General features: G+C 39.1%; 2 protein-coding genes across 2 annotated transcripts; both read left to right on the top strand.

The window, feature by feature from the left end:
• The first annotated feature begins 350 nt into the window (after positions 1–350).
• On the top strand, positions 351–1,966 carry LOC112186142. Its single transcript, XM_024324496.2, has 2 exons — positions 351–507; positions 829–1,966. Exon 2 carries the CDS (start codon positions 911–913, stop codon positions 1,757–1,759), a length of 849 nt encoding a protein of 282 aa, XP_024180264.1. The 5' UTR covers positions 351–507; positions 829–910; the 3' UTR covers positions 1,760–1,966.
• A 693-nt stretch (positions 1,967–2,659) lies between these two features.
• On the top strand, positions 2,660–3,294 carry LOC121051361 (E3 ubiquitin-protein ligase RING1-like). The gene is made up of 2 exons (XM_040513640.1): positions 2,660–2,725; positions 2,857–3,294. Exons 1-2 carry the CDS (start codon positions 2,660–2,662, stop codon positions 3,292–3,294), a joined length of 504 nt encoding a protein of 167 aa, XP_040369574.1.
• The last annotated feature ends 20,218 nt before the right edge of the window (positions 3,295–23,512 follow it).

The raw sequence follows: 23,512 nt of genomic DNA, 5'->3' as shown, positions 1-23,512 counted from the left end.
CCATTCATTGAACTGCCAACATATGTGGCAAACATTCTCAATGTTTTTCCTATTCAAAAGCTTTAGGATATTTAATATATTTTTCTTTTTCTCACTTTTATCTGATATCCATACTTGTATGGAAGTGCTTTCAACTTGAAATATATTTGTAAGTAAATATATTGGCCAACTTCATGTTTTGAGTTTGCAGAGGTCAGCAATGTAACTATCTCTCAAGTTTTTAATGCAATCTTGACTGTTTGGTTATTCTCAGTAGTGAGATTGATAGGGAGAAGTTGTACATTCACTTGTTTGTTGCCATTAGCTAATGACTGCACATTTATTTTGGGCTTTTGGGCTTGTTTGTTACCAGCAGCCCATTAAACATTGGTAAACCTATCCGCTGCACTAGTTTAAATAGAACTCCCACTAGGCCGCTCATCACCAATCGTTCGTTCGTTCGTTCGCTCACTGGCTTCCTAACTGCCTCATCTGCTCAATCCCACCACCTCTTGTCAACTTAATCAGGTGTGAAGTGGTTGCTTCTGTTTTGATTCGATTGTCTGTTGATTCCTTTGCCTCGTTAGATTGATTGTTGATTCATTTTCAGTTTGTTTGTTTGGCTTTTTGATTTCTTTTCTAATTTTGAATCCAGATCTGGGAGTCTTGTTTTGATTATTTGATATTAAGAAAAAAAAAAATGGATCTGCCTAATCCTTGTAGGAGAGGGGATGAAGTTTTAGGGCCACCTGCATATAATTTCAAACACCTTTATTTTTTCAATTTTTTTTTGGTTGACGCGTTTTCCTAATCCTGATAGAAATGGGTTATTTTCTCCTTGTTGATTAGGGATATAGGTAGATAGATGTGTATATATATCGTAGTTTAGTGATCATCAACCACAATCACCATTTTGGATATCACTACAAGTATGTCGACGACGATGGCCGAGAAACATATTTTTTTTAGCAAAGTCGTACAAAGAGAATCAATTGAACCGCCAGGTATGGAAACCTATCTTCAGATCACGTTTTGTCTCATGAAGCAGACCCTCTGTTGGTATGATCACCCGACGGAGTTTACTTCCGAAACCTCCCCAGCTGGACAAAGAGGTTGTGCGATTGATTTCTCCAGCAGAGAACACCAGATTTTTACTTTCGCCAATGACCTTTCGAGAATGGGTGTCCCACGACAGGAGCAACCAACTATCCTTAAAAAAATATCTGACATGTTTCAAGTGGCTGTTCCCCGGAAGCGTGTTCTTGTGTTAATTGCTGACGTGACTGTGCAATTACTGGGTAGTTATGGTGATCTTGGTGCCATTGATAATCTTATAAGGTCATCCCCCAATGTTAAGTTCCTCTTAAAATATAGGGGCTTTACTGGTACATGCCGCTGGGAAACACATACAATTTGTGATGTTGACTATCATGATACCAGCATCACTGATGAGCTTTTATTGGAAATTGATAGGCTTACATTGGAGTCCTTTGAAACTCAGTGGGTCAGGTTTGTTCCGGCAACTAGATCATCAGTTAAGAGTTTGCAGAAAGTGAGACTGGATAGTTTGGATGAAGCTACTATTAAACTGAACCCATCATGTAGCATCTGTAAGGATGACTTTGCCGAAGGTGGTGTGGATCAACTGGTTATTCCTTTGCCTTGTGCACACCATTATCATGTAGATTGCATTATTCGGTGGCTGGAGATGGGTCACGTGTGCCCCTTGTGTCGATATGCCTTGCCAACTGTGGAAGATGGCGAGCCTTCGAATTCTTAACCGGGGGGGGGGGGGCAGAAAAATGTATTTGTCAGCTGATCAGATACAAAGCTGATGTTGAACAAAATTGTTCGTCGTGTAATAATTGTATGACTTCCTTGTATCATGTTATGTTGTTGATGAGTGTTTAGATCCCGAGTGTCCTGGTTCTGATCAGTATTTTGTAATTCGCAAATTGAATGCAATCTCTTCACGTGTTCATATGAATTTCAAGTGGAAACCCAAAATTTACCTTCACCTACTTTGTAAGCCCTTTAGGGCGTTCAGTTTGTTCTTTCCATATTGTGTACCACCAGGGTGTTCTCTTATCTAGTAATGGAATGGAGAGGACCAATGGCATGAACTGGTGAACAAGTGCTGAAGCTTCATGTTAGACTGTCATCGCTGCGATTTTAGATTGTCTTGCAGAAGAGGGGCTGGTTATCCTCGTTGATTTAGGGCCATCTAGTTAAATTATGTAATCAAGTTAAACACCCTTGTTTTTCTAATTGAAACAAAAAAAATTGGAAAAAGAAAAATAAGATATTTTCCTAATCCTTACTGAAGTAGAGCCGCAATTCCTAATCCTTGTACAAGTAGAGGTGCAAATCCTGGGTGAGTTAGGGATAGAATTAGCTAGATGTGTATATAAACCCAGTAATCACATCACTACTTCAAGCATTTCTTCGTCCACCACCGAGAAGCATTATATTTTTACCAGTGTTGCAAAAAGAAACTCAACCCTTTCCAGAGGAGGACCATCTTCTGATCAGTATTCATTTCCGGAAACAAAGTCGCTGTTGGTATGATGATCCAACGGACTATACTCCCGAAACGACTGCAGTTGCACAAGAAGCAAGTTTTGTCCCTGTGCACGACAGAGAATTTTATTTAGATGCTCTGGAGCAGCATCTTACAAGTATGGGCGTCCCACCAGAAGAGCACACGATCATCCTTTATAAAATATTTGAGGTGCTTCCTGCTGCTGTCCGTGGCTGCGTTCTTGTGTTATAGCCGACGTGACTGTTAGATTACTGGGTAGTTTTGATGATCATGTTGCCATTGATAATTGCATAACGGCATCCCCCAATGTCAACTTTACCTTGAATTTTCAACAGGCTGGGGGCATCGAAACATTTACGGTTCGTGAAGTTGACTATCATGGTACCTATATCCCCTGGGGTCAGCAAAATGATGTTGGTACCACTATCACTGATGAGCTTTCATCGGAACTTGATATGCTTACATTGGAGTCCTTTCAAACTCAGTGGGTCAGGTTCGTTCCTGCGACTAGATCATCAGTTGAGAAATTGCAGATGGTGAGACTTGATAGTTCGGAAGAATCGACTCTGAAACTGAACCCATTATGTAGTATATGTAGGGATGACTTTGCCAAAGGCTGTGTTGATCAATTGGTTATTCCTTTACCTTGCGCACACTACTATCATGTAGATTGCATTATCCGGTGGCAGGAGGTGGGTCACGTGTGCCCCTTGTGCCGATATGCCCTGCCAACTGTGCCAACTGAGGTAGATAGCGAGCCTTCAAATTCTTAATGGAGGCCAAAGAAATGTATGTCAGAATCTAGCTAATGTTGAACAAATTGTTCATTGTATCAGTTTATGTTATTTGGTGACTCTTTAGATCCCAGGAGGATCATCGTTCTCATCTATATTTTGTAATTCTCATTTCAATCCATCTTCTCAAAAATAAAATAAAAATTCTCATTTCAATCCAATCCATGCCTCATCAATATTTCATTGCATTGCAAGTGGAAAACCCAAATCTATTGTAAGTTGCCTTATGATATATGTGTCTAACAATATGTCTCCCCTTGTAGATTTCAGGGCGAGGATGACATAACTTAGCTATTGAAAAGTTTTTTTAATCCTAGAATTGAGGTTGGCGTTGCATGATTTTTTTTAGTTAATTTTTTAATTTTTATTTTTTTTAAGTCTATTCCCCACTTCAGCACTTGTGCTTAATACTATCGACAAGGACCGGTCAAAAATTGAAATAACCCAACCTAGAATGAGTCACATCATGAGAATCCCCACTAGCCACACTGTTTTATGCCGGTGGCGGTCTAGATCTTATTTTTGACCTCAGCACATTTTTTTTTTGGTAAGCACATTTACATATCTCATACCAGGCTGGAAAAAAAAAATTATTAGATCATATTTGACCTCCTCATATCATATAAGCTTACAGGAATCGTGATCAAATTAAAAATTAAAAATTATAGAAGTTCTTAATTTCAACTAGTTTTAATTTTTTTTGGTTGATTCAATTTCATCTTTCAGAGTACGTGAATGCCATGAAACTGAAGTTATCTGGTAGTTTATAGAGAATGATACCAATCCGTCTAATATATTAACTTGTTATCAACTAAAATACCATATTTCTAGTTAGATTAATTTGTTATCAACTAAAATACCAGTCCTTCTTCTAATCAGGGTAGAATGGGGCCTTGTTCTCCTTGTTGACATTGAGGTTATAGATCATGCATAATCTCCATTATCAATATCACTACTTCAACCATGTCGATGACGTCACCTTTCGAGAAGCATTACTTCAGCAAAAACAAGAGAGAAACCTGGTCCAGGTAGAGAGGACTTGCTCCTGATCCATTTTTATCTCTTCCAGCAAATCTATTCTTGGTATGATCATCCAACAAACGTTATTCGCGAAAGCTCGATAGCTGAAACAAAAACTGTTCCCATCCGTTTCTCATGTACAAACCACAGACGAGGGTATACACAATCTATGAGTAGACTACTTTCGACGATGGGCGTCCGGCGAGAAGAGCTGCCACTTAGTTGGGTATTAAGATAAAAAATATGTTATTTGCTGGGTAAGTGGGCAATCTTATAAGATGTTTGGGTAAGTGAGGTTAGTGTAGCTTAAATTTGGGTAAATGGACATTTTCCCTTAAATCTTTACCCAAAAAAAAAAATGTCCATAACTGCAACCAAAGTATGGAGATTTTTAGGATCAATCCACTGCCTTGGACCATGTCTTAAAATCTCAATAATTTAAAACTCCTCTCGTTTAATGAATCTTTATTAGTTTAATGGATATGCTGCTTGTTAAAAAAAATTTCTTCAATTGTATATGTGCGGTGTTTCACTATTCCTCTCAGTTTGACATTTTCATTAATGAAAGCACTTGGGTAGTAATCCATGCTTTCCACATAGAATCATCATCGTAGTTATATGATTATAGTCAATATGCCAGTGAGCTGTGACATGTTGATAAATTATAATTTCACCATCACTGACATATGTAAGGGTGGGATGAGCTAAGGGTTTTTTATTTTTATTTTTAAAATGATTATAGTCAATATGCTTTGTTATACCCGTTCAAGATAGAACAAACACGACTCAAGATTGTTTGAGGTTTTATCAAAAATTTTACAGAGTTAATAATTGAACTAAAAAAATAATAATTTAGATTGTTCAATATTCTAAAGCACAGGACCAAACTATATGGACCATTTATATTGTTTACCCAACAATTAAATCCTTTTGGGCTGGCTAAAATCGCATCTACAGCTTTTAGGTTATAGTAATTTCATTGGATGGTGATTCAATCTTATCTTTGTTATTGTTTATCTCTATCAATCATATCCTAATTTGTAAAAGACAAAAAAGACATAATAGAACTATTGTTCACCATTTAAGAGCTCCATGTTTCTTATCCTCTCTCTTTCTCAGTATTCTCATAAAACTTTAACATAATTGATTGGAGAATAGCCTTGTTTTAGCAATTAAGAGCAAGTTCACCCGTAGTCAAGAAATGTTAAGGTCGAGAAGTCAAGAATTCGACCAGTCAAGATACTGTTCACTGCCACTGGACATGGGTTTACACCTGTTGTTTTTCTTGACCGGTCAAGACTGGTCAAAACTCCACCGAACATTACCGTTACAATTAATTCCTATCAATATTAATTCATCCACCGTCGGATTGTTCACCTTAATTGAAACCAATGGCCCACATTAAAGCACCGTTGGTTTCAAATTTTCTGAAAAGCCAACGAGTTGATGCCACCTGTCCCCTGCAGCAAAAGCAATGTCGCTACGCGACAAAATATGGATTTGCAGAAGGTGCTGGGCCACATTGCGCTTCTCGATTGGTCCGTGGCCTCCACTCCCGCGTCTATCTCCTTGCGTCCACACCTGACGTCACCCACGTTCTCCTCTTTGGCGAGCTGGCAGCTCCATGACCTTGGGCAAGGAAATAGTCAGAGGCTTCCCCATTTTTTTGGCTTGGGTCAAGAAAAGGCAAAGCTTGGCTGGTCATGCATGGGACGGTGGAAGCATAAAAATCAATTAACCGGTCAAACACATCATCATTCCCACATTTTGCCCGGGCAAACCGATACCACTGAACTTGCTCTAAGGGACTGAATTGGTGACCTGTAGTTCATGAAAGTCCTATCAGTAATCATCTCAGAGCATCCACATGCCAAATTGATGGCCGTTTCGTGGTCACTAGTGCCCTATTGGGATGGGAAGATATATGAATAGAATCACTTTAACTCAAATAGTGGTGATGAAAGGTTTATATTAAGGAACAATTTTTTTTTTTTTTTGTGTTTTTGAAGGATTACATTATTCTATTCAAAAGGTTCTGTCACGAGTAACCCCCTCTCAATTGATTCAAAAAGAACTCTGATGATTTAAGAGCAAGTTCACCCATTGATCCATCAGGGTCAGACAACATTTACTACTTTTTAATGTTTGTTTCCACCCGTTGGGTCTGTGTCATTGAGTTAGTTTCTAAACTGATATCTGAGTTATTCTGGGTCAGTTTTTTGACCTACACAGTTTAGTTTGGAAACTGACCCAAATCCAACTAGTGGAAACAAACATAAAGAAACAATGAATAATATATGACACAGTGGCCTAATGACCTTGAACCAGTAACCAATGAGTGATCGAACTTAATGTTATAAGAAAAGAAATTAAGTAGTTTTGTATTGGATTGAAGTTGAGGCACAAGGAGAAAAACCCTACGCCGCCACACCTAGGTTTCCCAGTACCCATCTCGCTGCTCGTTCAGCGGCTCTCGCCCGTGGCAAGCCTTTGGCTTGTCGTTGTTTGGAGAGTGCGGCCGGATGGGAGAAGTTTTGAGACTATTGCTTGGGCAATTTCTGGAGAAAGTATGCTGCTCAACGATTTGGCAGCGAAGACCCGGTTTTTGACACCTTTGATGTGCAGTGGCGGTGCCGTACAGAGGTAGGGCTCGGTAAACGATGGTGCATGGTGTCGATCAAGCAGGGCTCCGTGGTGCAGGCGATGTAGTAGGGCGACATGGTGCAGGCGTTGTGGTGCAGGTGCTGTGGTGCAAGCGACGGGGTTTGGGTGTCGTGGTGTAGGCGATGTACGTGGTCGGCAACGTGGTGCAGAGCGGTATGGATCAGGGTAGCCGAAATGGGAGGCGAGGCAGCCCCCTGTGGGTGCTGCTAGTGCGCGAAGGAGGAGGCCTAGGCTTAGGCTACTCCAACTTGCTGGACTTGAGCTTTAGGGTTTTCTTTTGGGCTGCCCTCTGGACTTTTTTCTTTAGTTTAGCTTGTTTACTAAATAATTCCCTTTATTTCTAGGGACTATGCTTGTTAGTTTTTTTACGAGCGCTAATGAGTATAGTTTTACTCGGTCTGTTACTATGTCCTAGATTATCATAGTTAATAGGCTTGCTTTGATAAGTGAGCACTGGATGTCTAATGAATGGTCTAGCACTATGTACCATGTGTTACCTCCACAACCAGGAGCGGATCTAGGATTCAATTGTTGTCTAGGCTACTTAGAAGTGCACAATTTTTTTTTTTTTTAGCCAATAGCTTATCATCAAAGATATCAGTCATTCAGTCAGTAATTCTAACTAAAAATAGTTAAAATACAATCATCAATTCATCAAAGCCTCATAGGCTATCCACCGACTCACCGAGACCGACCATGATCAAGAATTTAAGATCCTCAGTTCGGCAGTTCCTCATTCCTCAGTGGCTCAGCTAATATGGAAATGATGGAATCTCTGTCTTTGTCTCTCTCCGTGACTCCGCCACTGGTAGCAAGGTAGCAAACAGATTTGGCGTCCGGCGAGACTCTCGATCTGGGCAGACTGGGCGAGAGGAGATCTGGTCTCTGGGAATCTGGGATTTCTTTGAGAAAGTCAGAAAACCTGTGTGAGGCACTGAGGTTGCTGTGAGTCAGTGAGTGTGACTGTGTGAGGCACTGAGGCTGCGAGCGGTGAGCCTGTGAGCTGCTGTGATGGATAATTTTTTTTTCTTTGGGCTGGTATGAAAGGTAGAGATCCATATATACCTATGGGTTTTCAACCCAAAATCTTGTCTAGGCTTGAGCCTAGACAGCCTTCCAAGTACATCTGCCCCTGTCCACAACCTCTTGTCTATCTTTGAATTAATGGTAGTGGAGGGGTATGTAATGACCATTCTGGCTTGAGCTTTTAGTAATGCAATCATTGATTGATTGATTCAAAAAAAAGGGTGATCAAACTTGTTCTAATACGCAAACTTTAAGCGTTGAAGCATTTCAATGCATACGTAAATAATGATATAATATAAAAAATATTAATAATTTGCTTGTGTTTTTTAGTGTGTATCTATACTATTATTAAGAAAAGAGGTTTTGTTAGCCAAAATCTAAAATTTTGATAAAATTGAGCCTAGAAGATTAATAAACTTTGAGAATTAATTAAATCACAAAAATAATTAAGACATTTATAAAATTTAATTTTATTAAAAAAATTTAAAAAATGACCCATATATTTAAAATTTAATTTCATATTGGTCAACATATATCTGTCAAATTTGTTACTGGGCTGATCTAAAGAATGGACAACCAAACATGTTGCGGTCTGTGAAATAGCTACATACTGATTACAGACAAAAATTACAGAATCCATGTCTGAAGACTTCCTGCCATGAATTCCTACTTATCTTAAATTATCTTTTGGTTAACAGATTGTCAAAACCATATGCGGATGCACCCTATGTACTCCAGCCAAGTGTACTTCACATTAGTTGGCTTTTGGAGGCATGTTCAGGTTATATGCTTCATTTGCTTCCTGTTCCTTACTCCTGCATGTATTCAGTTCGTTTTACCCTTGTTGATACTTGTTGCAGCTGTAGCAGAGTTGCTCGACATGCAGCTGATGAGGTGATTTCCAATCCCCTTCCTGATAGGATATGGAAAGAGATATCTAAGCTTAGGTCTACTTTTTACTTTTAATAAGCAAAACTGATAGGCTAGAACAAGATCAATAAAAGAATTCTACAGAAAATATTATTAGCATAAATAATCCGACTGTAACCATGTAATACTTGATTATTGTGTTCTTGCCATATCACTGATAACTGTGAGTTTCTTGGATCAAAATATTAAGATTAATGATGATATTCATAGAAAAGGACAGATTTAAGTCTCATTGAATTAGAAACTGAAAGTCATTAAACTATATTTGCAGCTCACAAGCAGCGTGAAGGAAAGAGAAGGTGGTCTGATGGGATTCATCAGCCTGTGGAGGCTAAAGAATGTTTGAAGATTCAGGTATATATTTTTGACAGTTGGTGCGTGAAGTTCTTTTTTCTTCTTCTGTATCTTGTCTCAATCACCATTCATTGAAGTGCCAACATATGTGGCAAACATTCTCAATGTTTTTCCTATTCAAAAGCTTTAGGATATTTAGTATATTTTTCTTTTTCTCACTTTTATCTGATATCCATACTTGTATGGAAGTGCTTTCAACTTGAAATATATTTTTAAGTAAATATATTGGCCAACTTCATGTTTTGAGTTTGCAGAGGTCAGCAATGTAACTATCTCTCAAGTTTTTAATGCAATCTCGACTGTTTTGGTTATTCCCGGTAGGCCAGTACTGAGATTGATAGGGAGAAGTTGTACATTCACTTGTTTGTTGCCATCCGCTAAAATATTTTGGGCTTTTGGGCTTGTTTGTTACCAGCAGCCCATTAAACATTGGTAAACCTATCCGCTGCACTAGTTTAAATAGAACTCCCACTAGGCCGCTCATCACCAATCGTTCGTTCCCTCACGGCCTCACTGGCTTCCTAACTGCCTCATCTGCTCAATCCCAACACCTCTTGTCAAGTTAATCAGGTGTGAAGTGGTTGCTTCTGTTTTGATTCGATTGTCTGTTGATTCCTTTGCCTCGTTAGATTGATTGTTGATTCATTTTCAGTTTGTTTGTTTGGCTTTTTGATTTCTTTTCTAATTTTGAATCCAGATCTGGGAGTCTTGTTTTGATTATTTGATATTAAGAAAAAAAAAAAAAAATGGATCTGCCTAATCCTTGTAGGAGAGGGGATGAAGTTTTAGGGCCACCTGCATATAATTTCAAACACCTTTATTTTTTCAATTTTTTTTTTGGTTGACGCGTTTTCCTAATCCTGATAGAAATGGGTTATTTTCTCCTCGTTGATTAGGGATATAGCTAGATAGATGTGTATATATATCGTAGTTTAGTGATCATCCACCACAATCACCATTTTGGATATCACTACAAGTATGTCGACGACGACGGCCGAGAAACATATTTTTTTTAGCAAAGTCGTACAAAGAGAATCAATTGAACCACCAGGTATGGGAACCTATCTTCCGATCATGTTTTGTCTCATGAAGCAGACCCTCTCTTGGTATGATCACCCGACGGAGTTTACTTCCGAAACCTCCCCAGCTGGACAAAGAGGTTTTGCGATTGATTTCTCCAGCAGAGAACACCAGATGGATACTTTCGCCAATATGATTTCGGGAATGGGTGTCCCACGACAGGAGCAACCAACTATCCTTAAAAAAATATCTGACATGTTTCAAGTGGCTGTTCCCCGGAAGTGTGTTATTGTGTTAATTGCTGACGTGACTGTGCAATTACTGGGTAGTTATGGTGATCTTGGTGCCATTGATAATCTTATAAGGTCATCCCCCAATGTTACGTTCCGCTTAAAATATAGGGGCTTTACTGGTACATGCCGCTGGGAAACACATACAATTTGTGATGTTGACTATCATGATACCACCATCACTGATGAGCTTTTATTGGAAATTGATAGGCTTACATTGGAGTCCTTTGAAACTCAGTGGGTCAGGTTTGTTCCGGCAACTAGATCATCAGTTAAGAGTTTGCAGAAAGTGAGACTGGATAGTTTGGATGAAGCTACTATTAAACTGAACCCATCATGTAGCATCTGTAAGGATGACTTTGCTGAAGGCGGTGTGGATCAACTGGTTATTCCTTTGCCTTGTGCACACCATTATCATGTAGATTGCATTATTCGGTGGCTGGAGATGGGTCACGTGTGCCCCTTGTGTCGATATGCCTTGCCAACTGTGGAAGATGGCGAGCCTTCGAATTCTTAACGGATGCCTTGCCAACTGTGGAAGATGGCGAGCCTTCGAATTCTTAACGGGGGGGGGGGGGTTGAAAAATGTATTTGTCAGAGATACAAAGCTAATGTTGAACAAAATTGTTCATTGTGTAATAATTGTATGACTTCCTTGTATCATGTTATGTTGTTGATGAATGTTTAGATCCCGAGTGCCCTGGCTCTGATCTGTATTTTTGTAATTCTCAAATTGAATGCAATTCATATGAATTTCAAGTGGAAACCCAAAATTTACCTTCACCTACTTTGTAAGCCCTTTAGGGCATTCAGTTTGTTCTTTCCATACGCTGTACCACCAGGGTGTTCTCTTTCTAGTAATGGAATGGAGAGAACCAATGGCATGAACTGGTGAACAAGTGCTGAAGCTTCATGTTAGACTGTCATCGCTGCGATTTTAGATTGTCTAGTTAAATTATGTAATCAAGTTAAACACCCTTGTTTTTCTAATTGAAACAAAAAAAATTGGAAAAAGAAAAATAAGATATTTTCCTAATCCTTATTGAAGTAGAGCCGCAATTCCTAATCCTTGTACAAGTAGAGGCGCAAATCCTGGGTGAGTTAGGGATAGAATTAGTAGAAAATTACTCACAAGTGCTACTTTGAAACTTTAATTAGCCATAAGGCCATCTATATTTTTTTATACATCTAAGGCCACTTATATCTTTACATTATTTTTTCTCTGACGATTTTGCCCTTACCTAACAAAACCAATTGCATAGGCTTTATAGATCTCTCTCTATCGAAGAGAGCTTTTGTCTGTTGCCAAAAAAAAAAAAACAAAAGCTCTCTAATCTCATTTTGAACCGATTTTGGATCTTGCCGGGCCTCTTCCCCAAGCACTACGACACCGGCAAGTCGTTGTCGGCGACCTTCTTTTGCCTCACCGACTCGGCCTACCTGTATCTGACCTGCGACTCGAAGATCCACGGCGCGAACAAGCTCCCGTCGCTCCACCAGGGCGTGTAGATGTTCTAGGTCAGTCAACAAGCTCCGGCCGCCGTCACGTGCAAGGCCGACGCCGCCGTCCTCTGAATTTGGTGTTGGTGTGCTTCCGGATCGCATTCTCAGTGTAGATCTGAGCACTGTTGGCTTTTCTCGGTGTTTCGCCATCGACGTTCCTTGCGTTCTCGTGCTTCTTCTGGACTTGTCTCGGCTTCGTCGTCTCCAAGCCTCGGCTCCGTCATCTCTCAAGTAATTCACATTTTCCATTTCGTTTGAATTTGAATTCGTAGCTGCAAATTATTTTGAAAACCTCGATTTTAATTGCTTGGTGAAAACTATGAAGTAATCGATCGTAGTATATTTGGATTTATTTATAATGAGTAGTATTCAATGCTATAGGTTCTTAGAATCGTATCAAAATTGAAAAATGCATTTTTAGGTCCTCTAGCTTACAATGCATTCCATGTTAGGTTCAAAGGAAGCGAGAAGATTGACATTCTGGCTATTGCCATTTTATATTGATTGATTTTTGTCTTATCTTATATGCTATTGCATGTATGTTAGTAGAATACTACTACTGTATCAAGATTTGTGTTAATATATATATATATATATATATATGTTTGTCTGGTTTGCAGTCAGATTGATTCTTTTATTATTCTATTTTACTTCACTTTTGTGGAAAGCCAACAAAGTTTGTTATCTTTATAGCCAGAATCTTAAGTTTTATGCTCTGTTTTTATTAATGATGGTCCATTTGGGTTCCAATGGTCCACTTCTGTAATTGGATTTCTGGACTAATTTGGTTTCAATAGTATATTTGGATCGAACTTCTGTTTATGATGAGTTCCATAGTTTGCAAACGTTTAATTGTAGTTTGCAATTATGATAATTCTTGAAAAGAGCACAATACAGTTTTTAATTCTCAATCATTTCTTGTTTGCAATTTGTGTTACACTATCAACATGTATAATTAGCTGGTTTTCTGCAATCAGTATCTATGTCAATGCCTTTTTATTATTGGTTCAATAGCTTTGTATATATGTTATAGTGGTTTTATGTGACTGTTATAGTGGTTTTTCAACACAATGATAATAGCAATCTATCCATATGTTAGTAGCTTTTCAATTTGATGTCAGTACTCAGTAGCTTTTTTGCTTTCATTTTTATTGATTTCAAGTCATTACCTCTCTATAACTGTTATAGTGGCTTTTTAACACAGTGATAGTAGTTTTCTATATCTATGTTAGTATCTTTTCAATATGATGTCAGTAACTTTTTTATTTTTATTTTTATTGATTTCAAGTGGTTTTTTGTTAATAGCTTATCAAATTTAGAAAAGCATGATTTTGAATGAAATTTAATTTTCTTTTTGTTATGATTTTGTATCTCTAGCATTTCTTGTTTGGGATTTTTGTTACACTATCAACATGGATAATCAGCTGGTTTTGTGCAATCAACATGTATGTCAGTATATTTTTATTACTGGTTTAGTAACTTTGTACATGTGTCATAGTAGCTTTCTGTGTCTATGTCAGTAGATTTTTAGATTGCTTGTTTTTAGTCTACATTTTAAATACTAATATTTTGTTGTATCTTCTTGCAGAATTCTTTCCCTTTACATTTGCAGTAGTAGATTCCGAAAATCATGTGAATTTGAGTACTGAACCCTCCATTGACCAAGAGATTATCCGGCCAACCAAGAAATGTTGAAATGAAGTCTAATGCTGAAGGTGGCAAAATAATGTCTATGGTTAGCGTGTAGTGTGGTAGAGCTTGACAGTAGTTTTATACAACTATTGTAATAGATTTTCATAACTATGGTGATGGTTTTTTACAACTATGACAGTAGCTTTTTACATAATTATATCATTGTTGAACCCTGCATACTTTTTATAGCATTGAATATGTTTTCATTTCTCAATTGCAGTAGCTTTTTTATTTTGGTTGTATCCTTTAGATTTCCATATCTTTGTTAATCTTTGAGAATGACTTTTTCAGTCTCTCAAAGTAGCTTTTGTTTTGCTTAGTTATTGCTTTTGGCGTTGTTGGGAGTAACTTTTGATGATGGTGAGAGCAGCCTTCTAATGTTGGTGACAATAGTGTTTGTTGGTGATGAGAGTAGCTTTTGGTATTGGTGACAGTAGTTTTTGTTGGTAGAGATAGTAGATTTGGTTTCGTAGAGCGTAGCTTTTGTTAGTGACAGTAATTTTTGTTGCTGGTAACAGTAGCTTTTATGCCTCGTCAGAAATCTCACCAGCTTAGCTTTTGTTGCTGGTGACAGTAGCTTTTGTGACCTCGTTGGAAATCTCAACAGTGTAGCTTTTGTTGCTTGTAATAGTAGCTTTTGTGACCTCACCGGAAATCTCACCAGCGTAGCTTTTGTTGCTAGTGACAGTAGCTTTTATTGTTAGTAATAGTAGCTTTTATTGTTAGTAATAGTAGCTTTTGTGACCTCGCCGAAGGTTGCCGGAAATTTCATCACAGTAGCTTTTGGTGTTAGTGACAGTAGCTTTTGTGATCGCCGGAGGTTGGCCGGAGAGCCGCCGGAAGTTGGCCGGAGACCTCACCTGAGAGGAGAGAGAGAATAATTGTTGACTTTTTACTCTAGTGGCATATATGTAAATATATTGGTTTTTATATCCAAAATATAACACTTTTTTTAATCTAGTGGCCTTATGAGGGAAAAAAAGAGTTGGTGGCCTTATGACTAAAAAAACATTCAAATATGCACTTATATGTAATTAACCCTAGAATTAGCTAGATGTGTATATAAACCCAGTAATCACATCACTACTTCAAGCATTTCTTCGTCCACCACCGAGAAGCATTATATTTTTACCAGTGTTGCAAAAAGAAACTCAACCCTTTCCAGAGGAGGACCATCTTCTGATCAGTATTCATTTCCGGAAACAAAGTCGCTGTTGGTATGATGATCCAACGGACTATACTCCCGAAACGACTGCAGTTGCACAAGAAGCAAGTTTTGTCCCTGTGCACGAAAGAGAATTTTATTTAGATGCTCTGGAGCAGCATCTTACAAGTATGGGCGTCCCACCAGAAGAGCACACGATCATCCTTTATAAAATATTTGAGGTGCTTCCTGCTGCTGTCCGTGGCTGCGTTCTTGTGTTATAGCCGACGTGACTGTTAGATTACTGGGTAGTTTTGATGATCATGTTGCCATTGATAATTGCATAACGGCATCCCCCAATGTCAACTTTACCTTGGATTTTCAACAGGCTGGGGGCATCGAAACATTTACGGTTCGTGAAGTTGACTATCATGGTACCTATATCCCCTGGGGTCAGCAAAATGATGTTGGTACCACTATCACTGATGAGCTTTCATCGGAAGTTGATATGCTTACATTGGAGTCCTTTCAAACTCAGTGGGTCAGGTTCGTTCTTGCGACTAGATCATCAGTTGAGAAATTGCAGATGGTGAGACTTGATAGTTCGGAAGAATCGACTCTGAAACTGAACCCATTATGTAGTATATGTAAGGATGACTTTGCCAAAGGCTGTGTTGATCAATTGGTTATTCCTTTACCTTGCGCACACTACTATCATGTAGATTGCATTATCCGGTGGCGGGAGGTGGGTCACGTGTGCCCCTTGTGTCGATATGCCCTCCCAACTGTGCCAACTGAGGTAGATAGCGAGCCTTCAAATTCTTAATGGAGGCCAAAGAAATGTATGTCAGAATCTAGCTAATGTTGAACAAATTGTTCATTGTATCAGTTTATGTTATTTGGTGACTCTTTAGATCCCAGGAGGATCATCGTTCTCATCTATATTTTGTAATTCTCATTTCAATCCATCTTCTCAAAAATAAAATAAAAATTCTCATTTCAATCTAATCCATGCCTCATCAATATTTCATTGCATTGCAAGTGGAAAACCCAAATCTATTGTAAGTTGCCTTATGATATATGTGTCTAACAATATGTCTCCCCTTGTAGATTTCAGGGCGAGGATGACATAACTTAGCTATATATGGTGTTTTCAGAGTTTTTTTAATCCCAGAATTGAGGTTGGCGTTGCATGATTTTTTTTAGTTAATTTTTTAATTTTTATTTTTTTTAAGTCTATTCCCCACTTCAGCACTTGTGCTTAATACTATCGACAAGGACCGGTCAAAAATTGAAATAACCCAACCTAGAATGAGTCACATCATGAGAATCCCCACTAGCCACACTGTTTTATGCCGGTGGCGGTCTAGATCTTATTTTTGACCTCAGCACATTTTTTTTTTGGTAAGCACATTTACATATCTCATACCAGGCTGGAAAAAAAAAATTATTAGATCATATTTGACCTCCTCATATCATATAAGCTTACAGGAATCGTGATCAAATTAAAAATTAAAAATTATAGAAGTTCTTAATTTCAACTAGTTTTAATTTTTTTTGGTTGATTCAATTTCATCTTTCAGAGTACGTGAATGCCATGAAATTGAAGTTATCTAGTAGTTTATAGAGAATGATACCAATCCTTCTAATATATTAACTTGTTATTAACTAAAATACCATATTTCTAGTTAGATTAATTTGTTATCAACTAAAATACCAGTCCTTCTTCTAATCAGGGTAGAATAGGGCCTTGTTCTCCTTGTTGACATTGAGGTTATAGATCATGCATAATCTCCATTATCAATATCACTACTTCAACCATGTCGATGACGTCACCTTTCGAGAAGCATTACTTTAGCAAAAACAAGAGAGAAACCTGGTCCAGGTAGAGAGGACTTGCTCCTGATCCATTTTTATCTCTTCCAGCAAATCTATTCTTGGTATGATCATCCAACAAACGTTATTCGCGAAAGCTCGATAGCTGAAACAAAAACTGTTCCCATCCGTTTCTCATGTACAAACCACAGACGAGGGTATACACAATCTATGAGTAGACTACTTTCGACGATCGGCGTCCGGCGAGAAGAGCTGCCACTTAGTTGGGTATTAAGATAAAAAAATATGTTATTTGCTGGGTAAGTGGGCAATCTTATAAGATGTTTGGGTAAGTGAGGTTAGTGTAGCTTAAATTTGGGTAAATGGACATTTTCCCTTAAATCTTTACCCAAAAAAAAAAAAATGTCCATAACTGCAACCAAAGTATGGAGATTTTTTGGATCAATCCACTGCCTTGGACCATGTCTTAAAATCTCAATAATTTAAAACTCCTCTCGTTTAATGAATCTTTATTAGTTTAATGGATATGCTGCTTGTTAAAAAAAATTTCTTCAATTGTATATGTGCGGTGTTTCACTATTCCTCTCAGTTTGACATTTTCATTAATGAAAGCACTTGGGTAGTAATCCATGCTTTCAACATAGAATCATCATCGTAGTTATATGATTATAGTCAATATGCCAGTGAGCTGTGACATGTTGATAAATTATAATTTCACCATCATTGACATATGTAAGGGTGGGATGAGCTAAGGGTTTTTTATTTTTATTTTTAAAATGATTATAGTCAATATGCTTTGTTATACCCGTTCAAGATAGAACAAACACGACTCAAGATTGTTTGAGGTTTTATCAAAAATTTTACAGAGTTAATAATTGAACTAAAAAAATAATAATTTAGATTGTTCAATATTCTAAAGCACAGGACCAAACTATATGGACCATTTATATTGTTTACCCAACAATTAAATCCTTTTGGGCTGGCTAAAATCGCATCTACAGCTTTTAGGTTATAGTAATTTCATTGGATGGTGATTCAATCTTATCTTTGTTATTGTTTATCTCTATCAATCATATCCTAATTTGTAAAAGACAAAAAAGACATAATAGAACTATTGTTCACCATTTAAGAGCTCCATGTTTCTTATCCTCTCTCTTTCTCAGTATTCTCATAAAACATTAACATAATTGATTGGGGAATAGCCTTGTTTTAGCAATTAAGAGCAAGTTCACCCGTAGTCAAGAAATGTTAAGGTCGAGAAGTCAAGAATTCGACCAGTCAAGATACTGTTCACTGCCACTGGACATGGGTTTACACCCGTTGTTTTTCTTGACCGGTCAAGACTGGTCAAAACTCCACCGAACATTACCGTTACAATTAATTCCTATCAATATTAATTCATCCACCGTCGGATTGTTCACCTTAATTGAAACCAATGGCCCACATTAAAGCACCGTTGGTTTCAAATTTTCTGAAAAGCCAACGAGTTGATGCCACCTGTCCCCTGCAGCAAAAGCAATGTCGCTACGCGACAAAATATGGATTTGCAGAAGGTGCTGGGCCACATTGCGCTTCTCCATTGGTCCGTGGCCTCCACTCCCGCGTCTATCTCCTTGCGTCCACACCTGACGTCACCCACGTTCTCCTCTTTGGCGAGCTGGCAGCTCCATGACCTTGGGCAAGGAAATAGTCAGAGGCTTCCCCATTTTTTTGGCTTGGGTCAAGAAAAGGAAAAGCTTGGCTGGTCATGCATGGGACGGTGGAAGCATAAAAATCAATTAACCGGTCAAACACATCATCATTCCCACCTTTTGCCCGGGCAAACCGATACCGCTGAACTTGCTCTAAGGGACTGAATTAGTGACCTGTAGTTCATGAAAGTCCTATCAATAATCATCTCAGAGCATCCACATGCCAAATTGATGGCCGTTTCGTGGTCACTAGTGCCCTATTGGGATGGGAAGATATATGAATAGAATCACTTTAACTCAAATAGTGGTGATGAAAGGTTTATATTAAGGAACAATTTTTTTTTTTTGTGTTTTTGAAGGATTACATTATTCTATTCAAAAGGTTCTGTCACGAGTAACCCCCTCTCAATTGATTCAAAAAGAACTCTGATGATTTAAGAGCAAGTTCACCCATTGATCCATCAGGGTCAGACAACATTCACTACTTTTTAATGTTTGTTTCCACCCGTTGGGTCTGTGTCATTGAGTTAGTTTCTAAACTGATATCTGAGTTATTCTGGGTCAGTTTTTTGACCTACACAGTTTAGTTTGGAAACTGACCCAAATCCAACTAGTGGAAACAAACATAAAAAAACAATGAATAATATATGACACAGTGGCCTAATGACCTTGAACCAGTAACCAATGGGTGATCGAACTTAATGTTATAAGAAAAGAAATTAAGTAGTTTTGTATTGGATTGAAGTTGAGGCACAAGGAGAAAAACCCTACGCCGCCACACCTAGGTTTCCCAGTACCCATCTCGCTGCTCGTTCAGCCGCTCTCGCCCGTGGCAAGCTTTTGGCTTGTCGTTGTGTGGAGAGTGCGGCCGGATGGGAGAAGTTCTGAGACTATTGCTTGGGCAATTTCTGGAGAAAGTTTGCTGCTCAACGATTTGGCAGCGAAGACCTGGTTTTTGACTCCTTTGATGTGCAGTGGCGGTGCCGTACAGAGGTAGGGCTCGGTAAACGATGGTGCATGGTGTCGATCAAGCAGGGCTCCGTGGTGCAGGCAATGTAGTAGGGCGACATGGTGCAGGCGTTGTGGTGCAGGTGCTGTGGTGCAAGCGACGGGGTTTGGGTGTCGTGGTGTAGGCGCTGTATGTGGTCGACAACGTGGTGCAGAGCGGTATGGATCAGGGTAGCCGAAATGGGAGGCGAGGCAGCCGCCTGTGGGTGCTGCTAGTGCGCGAAGGAGGAGGCCTAGGCTTAGGCTACTCCAACTTGCTGGACTTGAGTTTTAGGGTTTTCTTTTGGGCTGCCCTCTGGACTTTTTTCTTTAGTTTAGCTTGTTTACTAAATAATTCCCTTTATTTCTAGGGACTATGCTTGTTAGTTTTCTTACGAGCGCTAATGAGTATAGTTATACTCGGTCTATTACTATGTCCTAGATTATCATAGTTAATAGGCTTGCTTTGATAAGTGAGCACTGGATGTCTAATGAATGGTCTAGCACTATGTACCATGTGTTACCTCCACAACCTCTTGTCTATCTTTGAATGGTAGTGGAGGGGTATGTAATGACCATTCTGGCTTGAGCTTTTAGTAATGCAATCATTGATTGATTGATTCAAAAAAAAGGGTGATCCAACTTGTTCTAATACGCAAACTTTAAGCGTTGAAGCATTTCAATGCATACGTAAATAATGATATAATATAAAAAAATATTAATAAGTTGCTTGTGTTGTAAAACGATAGTAAAAGAATTTGAGAGAGGGAGAGTTTAGACACCAAGAATGAAGTATGAGAAATGGAGTGATTTTATTCATCTCACAATGAGGTTTATATAGGAATACCTCAGGTTTACGAAAGGTAACTATTTAACGATTACATCAATCACTCGTCTGATTATAATCAATCAATCGCTAATTATATTTTGTTAATCACCAATCAATCTTAATTGGCGTATATCACGCAACACTAATTGCTATTACATGAATAGCCACATTAATATTTACAACACTCCCCTTGGATATTCCATGTCAATAGTGTTGCCCCTGCTATGCGCTTCTAAGTTGCCTCGTCAAAAACCTTGCCAAGTAATAAAAACCCTGTGGGAAAAAACAACCTTGGTCGAAGGAGAAAAAGAGCACAACGCGCTTGAGTGTGGAGTAGCAGTATCACAGCTTCAGAGATAGGTGGAGTCTTCTTATCAGCACCATAAGTAGGTAGTATGTCTACGAGAGGGATGCATTAGATTTGCTACACCAAAACCTTGCCCGGTAAACCCAGTGGGAGAAACCCGTGGTCGAAGGAAAAAGATGAGCAAATGCATATATATGTCGAATCAAAGCATCTTCTGGATGCAGTAAGTGGGGTGACCATGCTAAAGATGTGCCTCGTCAAAACCTTGCCAGGTAACAAAACCCAGTGGGACAAAATAACCCTGGACGAAGGACAAAAAGAGTACACGATGGTCAAACGAGTATGCTTCAGGATACTCCCCCTGATTTTGACTCCCCCTGAAAATTACATGTTAGGTAATTCAGATAGTTTACGTAGACCAATACCTTGGACATGCTTCTGGAATGTAGACTTTGGTAGTGACTTGGTGAAGAGGTCTGCACGATTGTCTTCAAATCAAATCTACTAAACTTCAATCTTCTGATGCTCCTGTTGTTGCTAATTGAAGGAGAACTTCTGTACAATATGTTTGGTGTTGTCTCCTTTGATGAAACTTGTCTTTATCTGCTCTATGTAAGCAGCATTATCCTCGTAGATAATGGTTGGTTCATCAGTGGTGGAATGCAGTCCACATGTGCTTAGAACATGCTTTGTAACGGCTTTTAGCCATGTACATTCACATACTGTTTCGTGAAGAGCTAGTATCTCAGCATGATTTGAAGAGGTAGCAATAAGTGTCTATTTTGTAGACCTCCAAGAAATTGTAGTATTCCCAATGGTAAAGACATAACCAGTTTGGGAACGTGCCTTGTGCGGGTCTGATAGATAGTCTATATCAGCATATCCAACAAGACAAGCATCATTCTGAGGAACAAGGGGGTTTGATCCATTCCTTGATGCGTAGGGATAGAATAAGCCCATATTCGCCATACCTCTAAGGTAGCGAAAAATGTCTTTTATGCCATTCCAGTGGCAGCGTGTTGGCGCAGAGCTATATCTAGCTAACAAGTTCACATCGAATGAGATGTCCTGTCTAGGTCATTAAGCCAAGTACAATAATGCGCCTATTGCACTTAGATATGGGACTTCTGGCACCAATATCTCTTCGTTATCATCTGCAGGACGATACGGTTCTCTCTAGACTTCAGACGACCATGGGTGTGCATGCTTTTATCCTCATTAAAGCATCTTAACATCTTCTGGATGTAATTTGGTTGATGGACCAAAATTTCATCTGCACTGTGCTCGGGCTCCAGGTCGAGACAATAATTTGTTGTCCCAAAGCCTTTCATCTCAAATTCCAACTTCAGGTGCTTTGCGGTTTCCTTGATCTCTTCAGGAGTATCGATCAAATTCGTGTCATTGACATAGACCGCCAAAATTCCAAACTAGGAACTTGTTTCCTTAATAAACACGTATGAGCATAGTTTATTATTCACATATCCCATCCCGATCAAATATTCACTTAGACGGTTATACCACCTCCGTCTAGATTGTTTCAATCCATAAAGTGAACGCCTCAAAACTAATAGAGAGCGTGTTCTGTGGTCTAGAACTATTTGCATCGGGTATATTAAGTCCTTCAAGAACTTTTATGTATATCTCTGTATCGTGATCCCCATAGAGATAAGTTACGACCACATTCATAAGCTGCATATTCAGTTTTTCGGAAACTACCAAACTGATAAGGTAGCGGAACGTTATGACGTCCATTACGGGAGAATACACCTCCTCGTAATCAATCACAGGGCGTTGAGAAAATCTTTGCGCCACTAGACGAGCCTTGTGTATCACAATCTCATTTTTTCTCATTACGCTTACTTACAAATACCCATTTAAATTCTATGGGTTTAACATGGGGAGGTGTAGGAACAACAGGTCCAAACACCTTTCTCTTTATCAAGGAATCTAATTCGACCTGGATTGCTTTTTTCCTTTTTGGCCAGTCATCTCTTCATTGAATCTGATCAACAAAGCAAGGTTCGAGGTCATCGCTTATTATAATTTCGGTGGCCACCACAAATACTAATATATCATCGATGATAATCTCAATCCGATTCCAAATCTCACTAAATTTACCAAGATTTCTCTATTCTCGGGAGTGGGTTCAAATGTTGGAGCGTCCCCCAACATAGTCTCTTCTAGGACATACCCATAATCCGGATTTATCTCGTGAGATGAATCGGTTTGAGATTGCGATGTCAAGAGGATTCGTTTGTGCCAAGTTTACCCTCTTCTGGGGATAAGAATCCTTCGAACCTAATGGTCTACCTCACTTCTGGGCAGGGACATATGACTGGTTAGCCGCCATGGTCGTACCTCATCCATCTGGGACGACACATCCTACAGGGACGTCTATCCTTGCAGGCACATTTGCAGCAGGTATATATGATCTCGTCACTTTAGCTAGATCAGAGAAAAGGTCTGGCATATTTTGGGCTACACTCTGTAGATCTAGAATTCTCCGCACTTCATTATCACATTGTGCGGTTCGGGGATCAAAATGAGACATAGTGGGGACATTCCACGTCAATTCACGTCGTTCATCAGGAACGGTAACGTTCTTATCTCCCCCTAACGGCGGGAAGACTGTCTCATCAAAGTGACAATCCGCAAATCTAGCGGTAAAGAGATCGCCTGTCAAGGGCTCGAAAGAGCACATAATGGATGGGATTCATAATCGACATGTATGCCCATCCTTTGTTGAGGACCCAATTTTGTACGTTGTGACGGCACAATTGGCACGAGGACTGCATACCAAAATGCGCGTAAGTGCGAAACATCAGGTTCGTACCCAGTCACCAACTGTAACGCGGAGTAAGGTTGGGTAGCAGTGGGCCTCAACGGGACCAACATAGCTGCATG

Source organism: Rosa chinensis, chromosome 2, assembly GCF_002994745.2.
Source record: "Rosa chinensis cultivar Old Blush chromosome 2, RchiOBHm-V2, whole genome shotgun sequence".
Classification (NCBI taxonomy): Eukaryota; Viridiplantae; Streptophyta; class Magnoliopsida; order Rosales; family Rosaceae; genus Rosa; species Rosa chinensis.
Note: the sequence above shows the minus strand (reverse complement) of the source record. Positions and strands in the feature narration are given on the sequence as shown.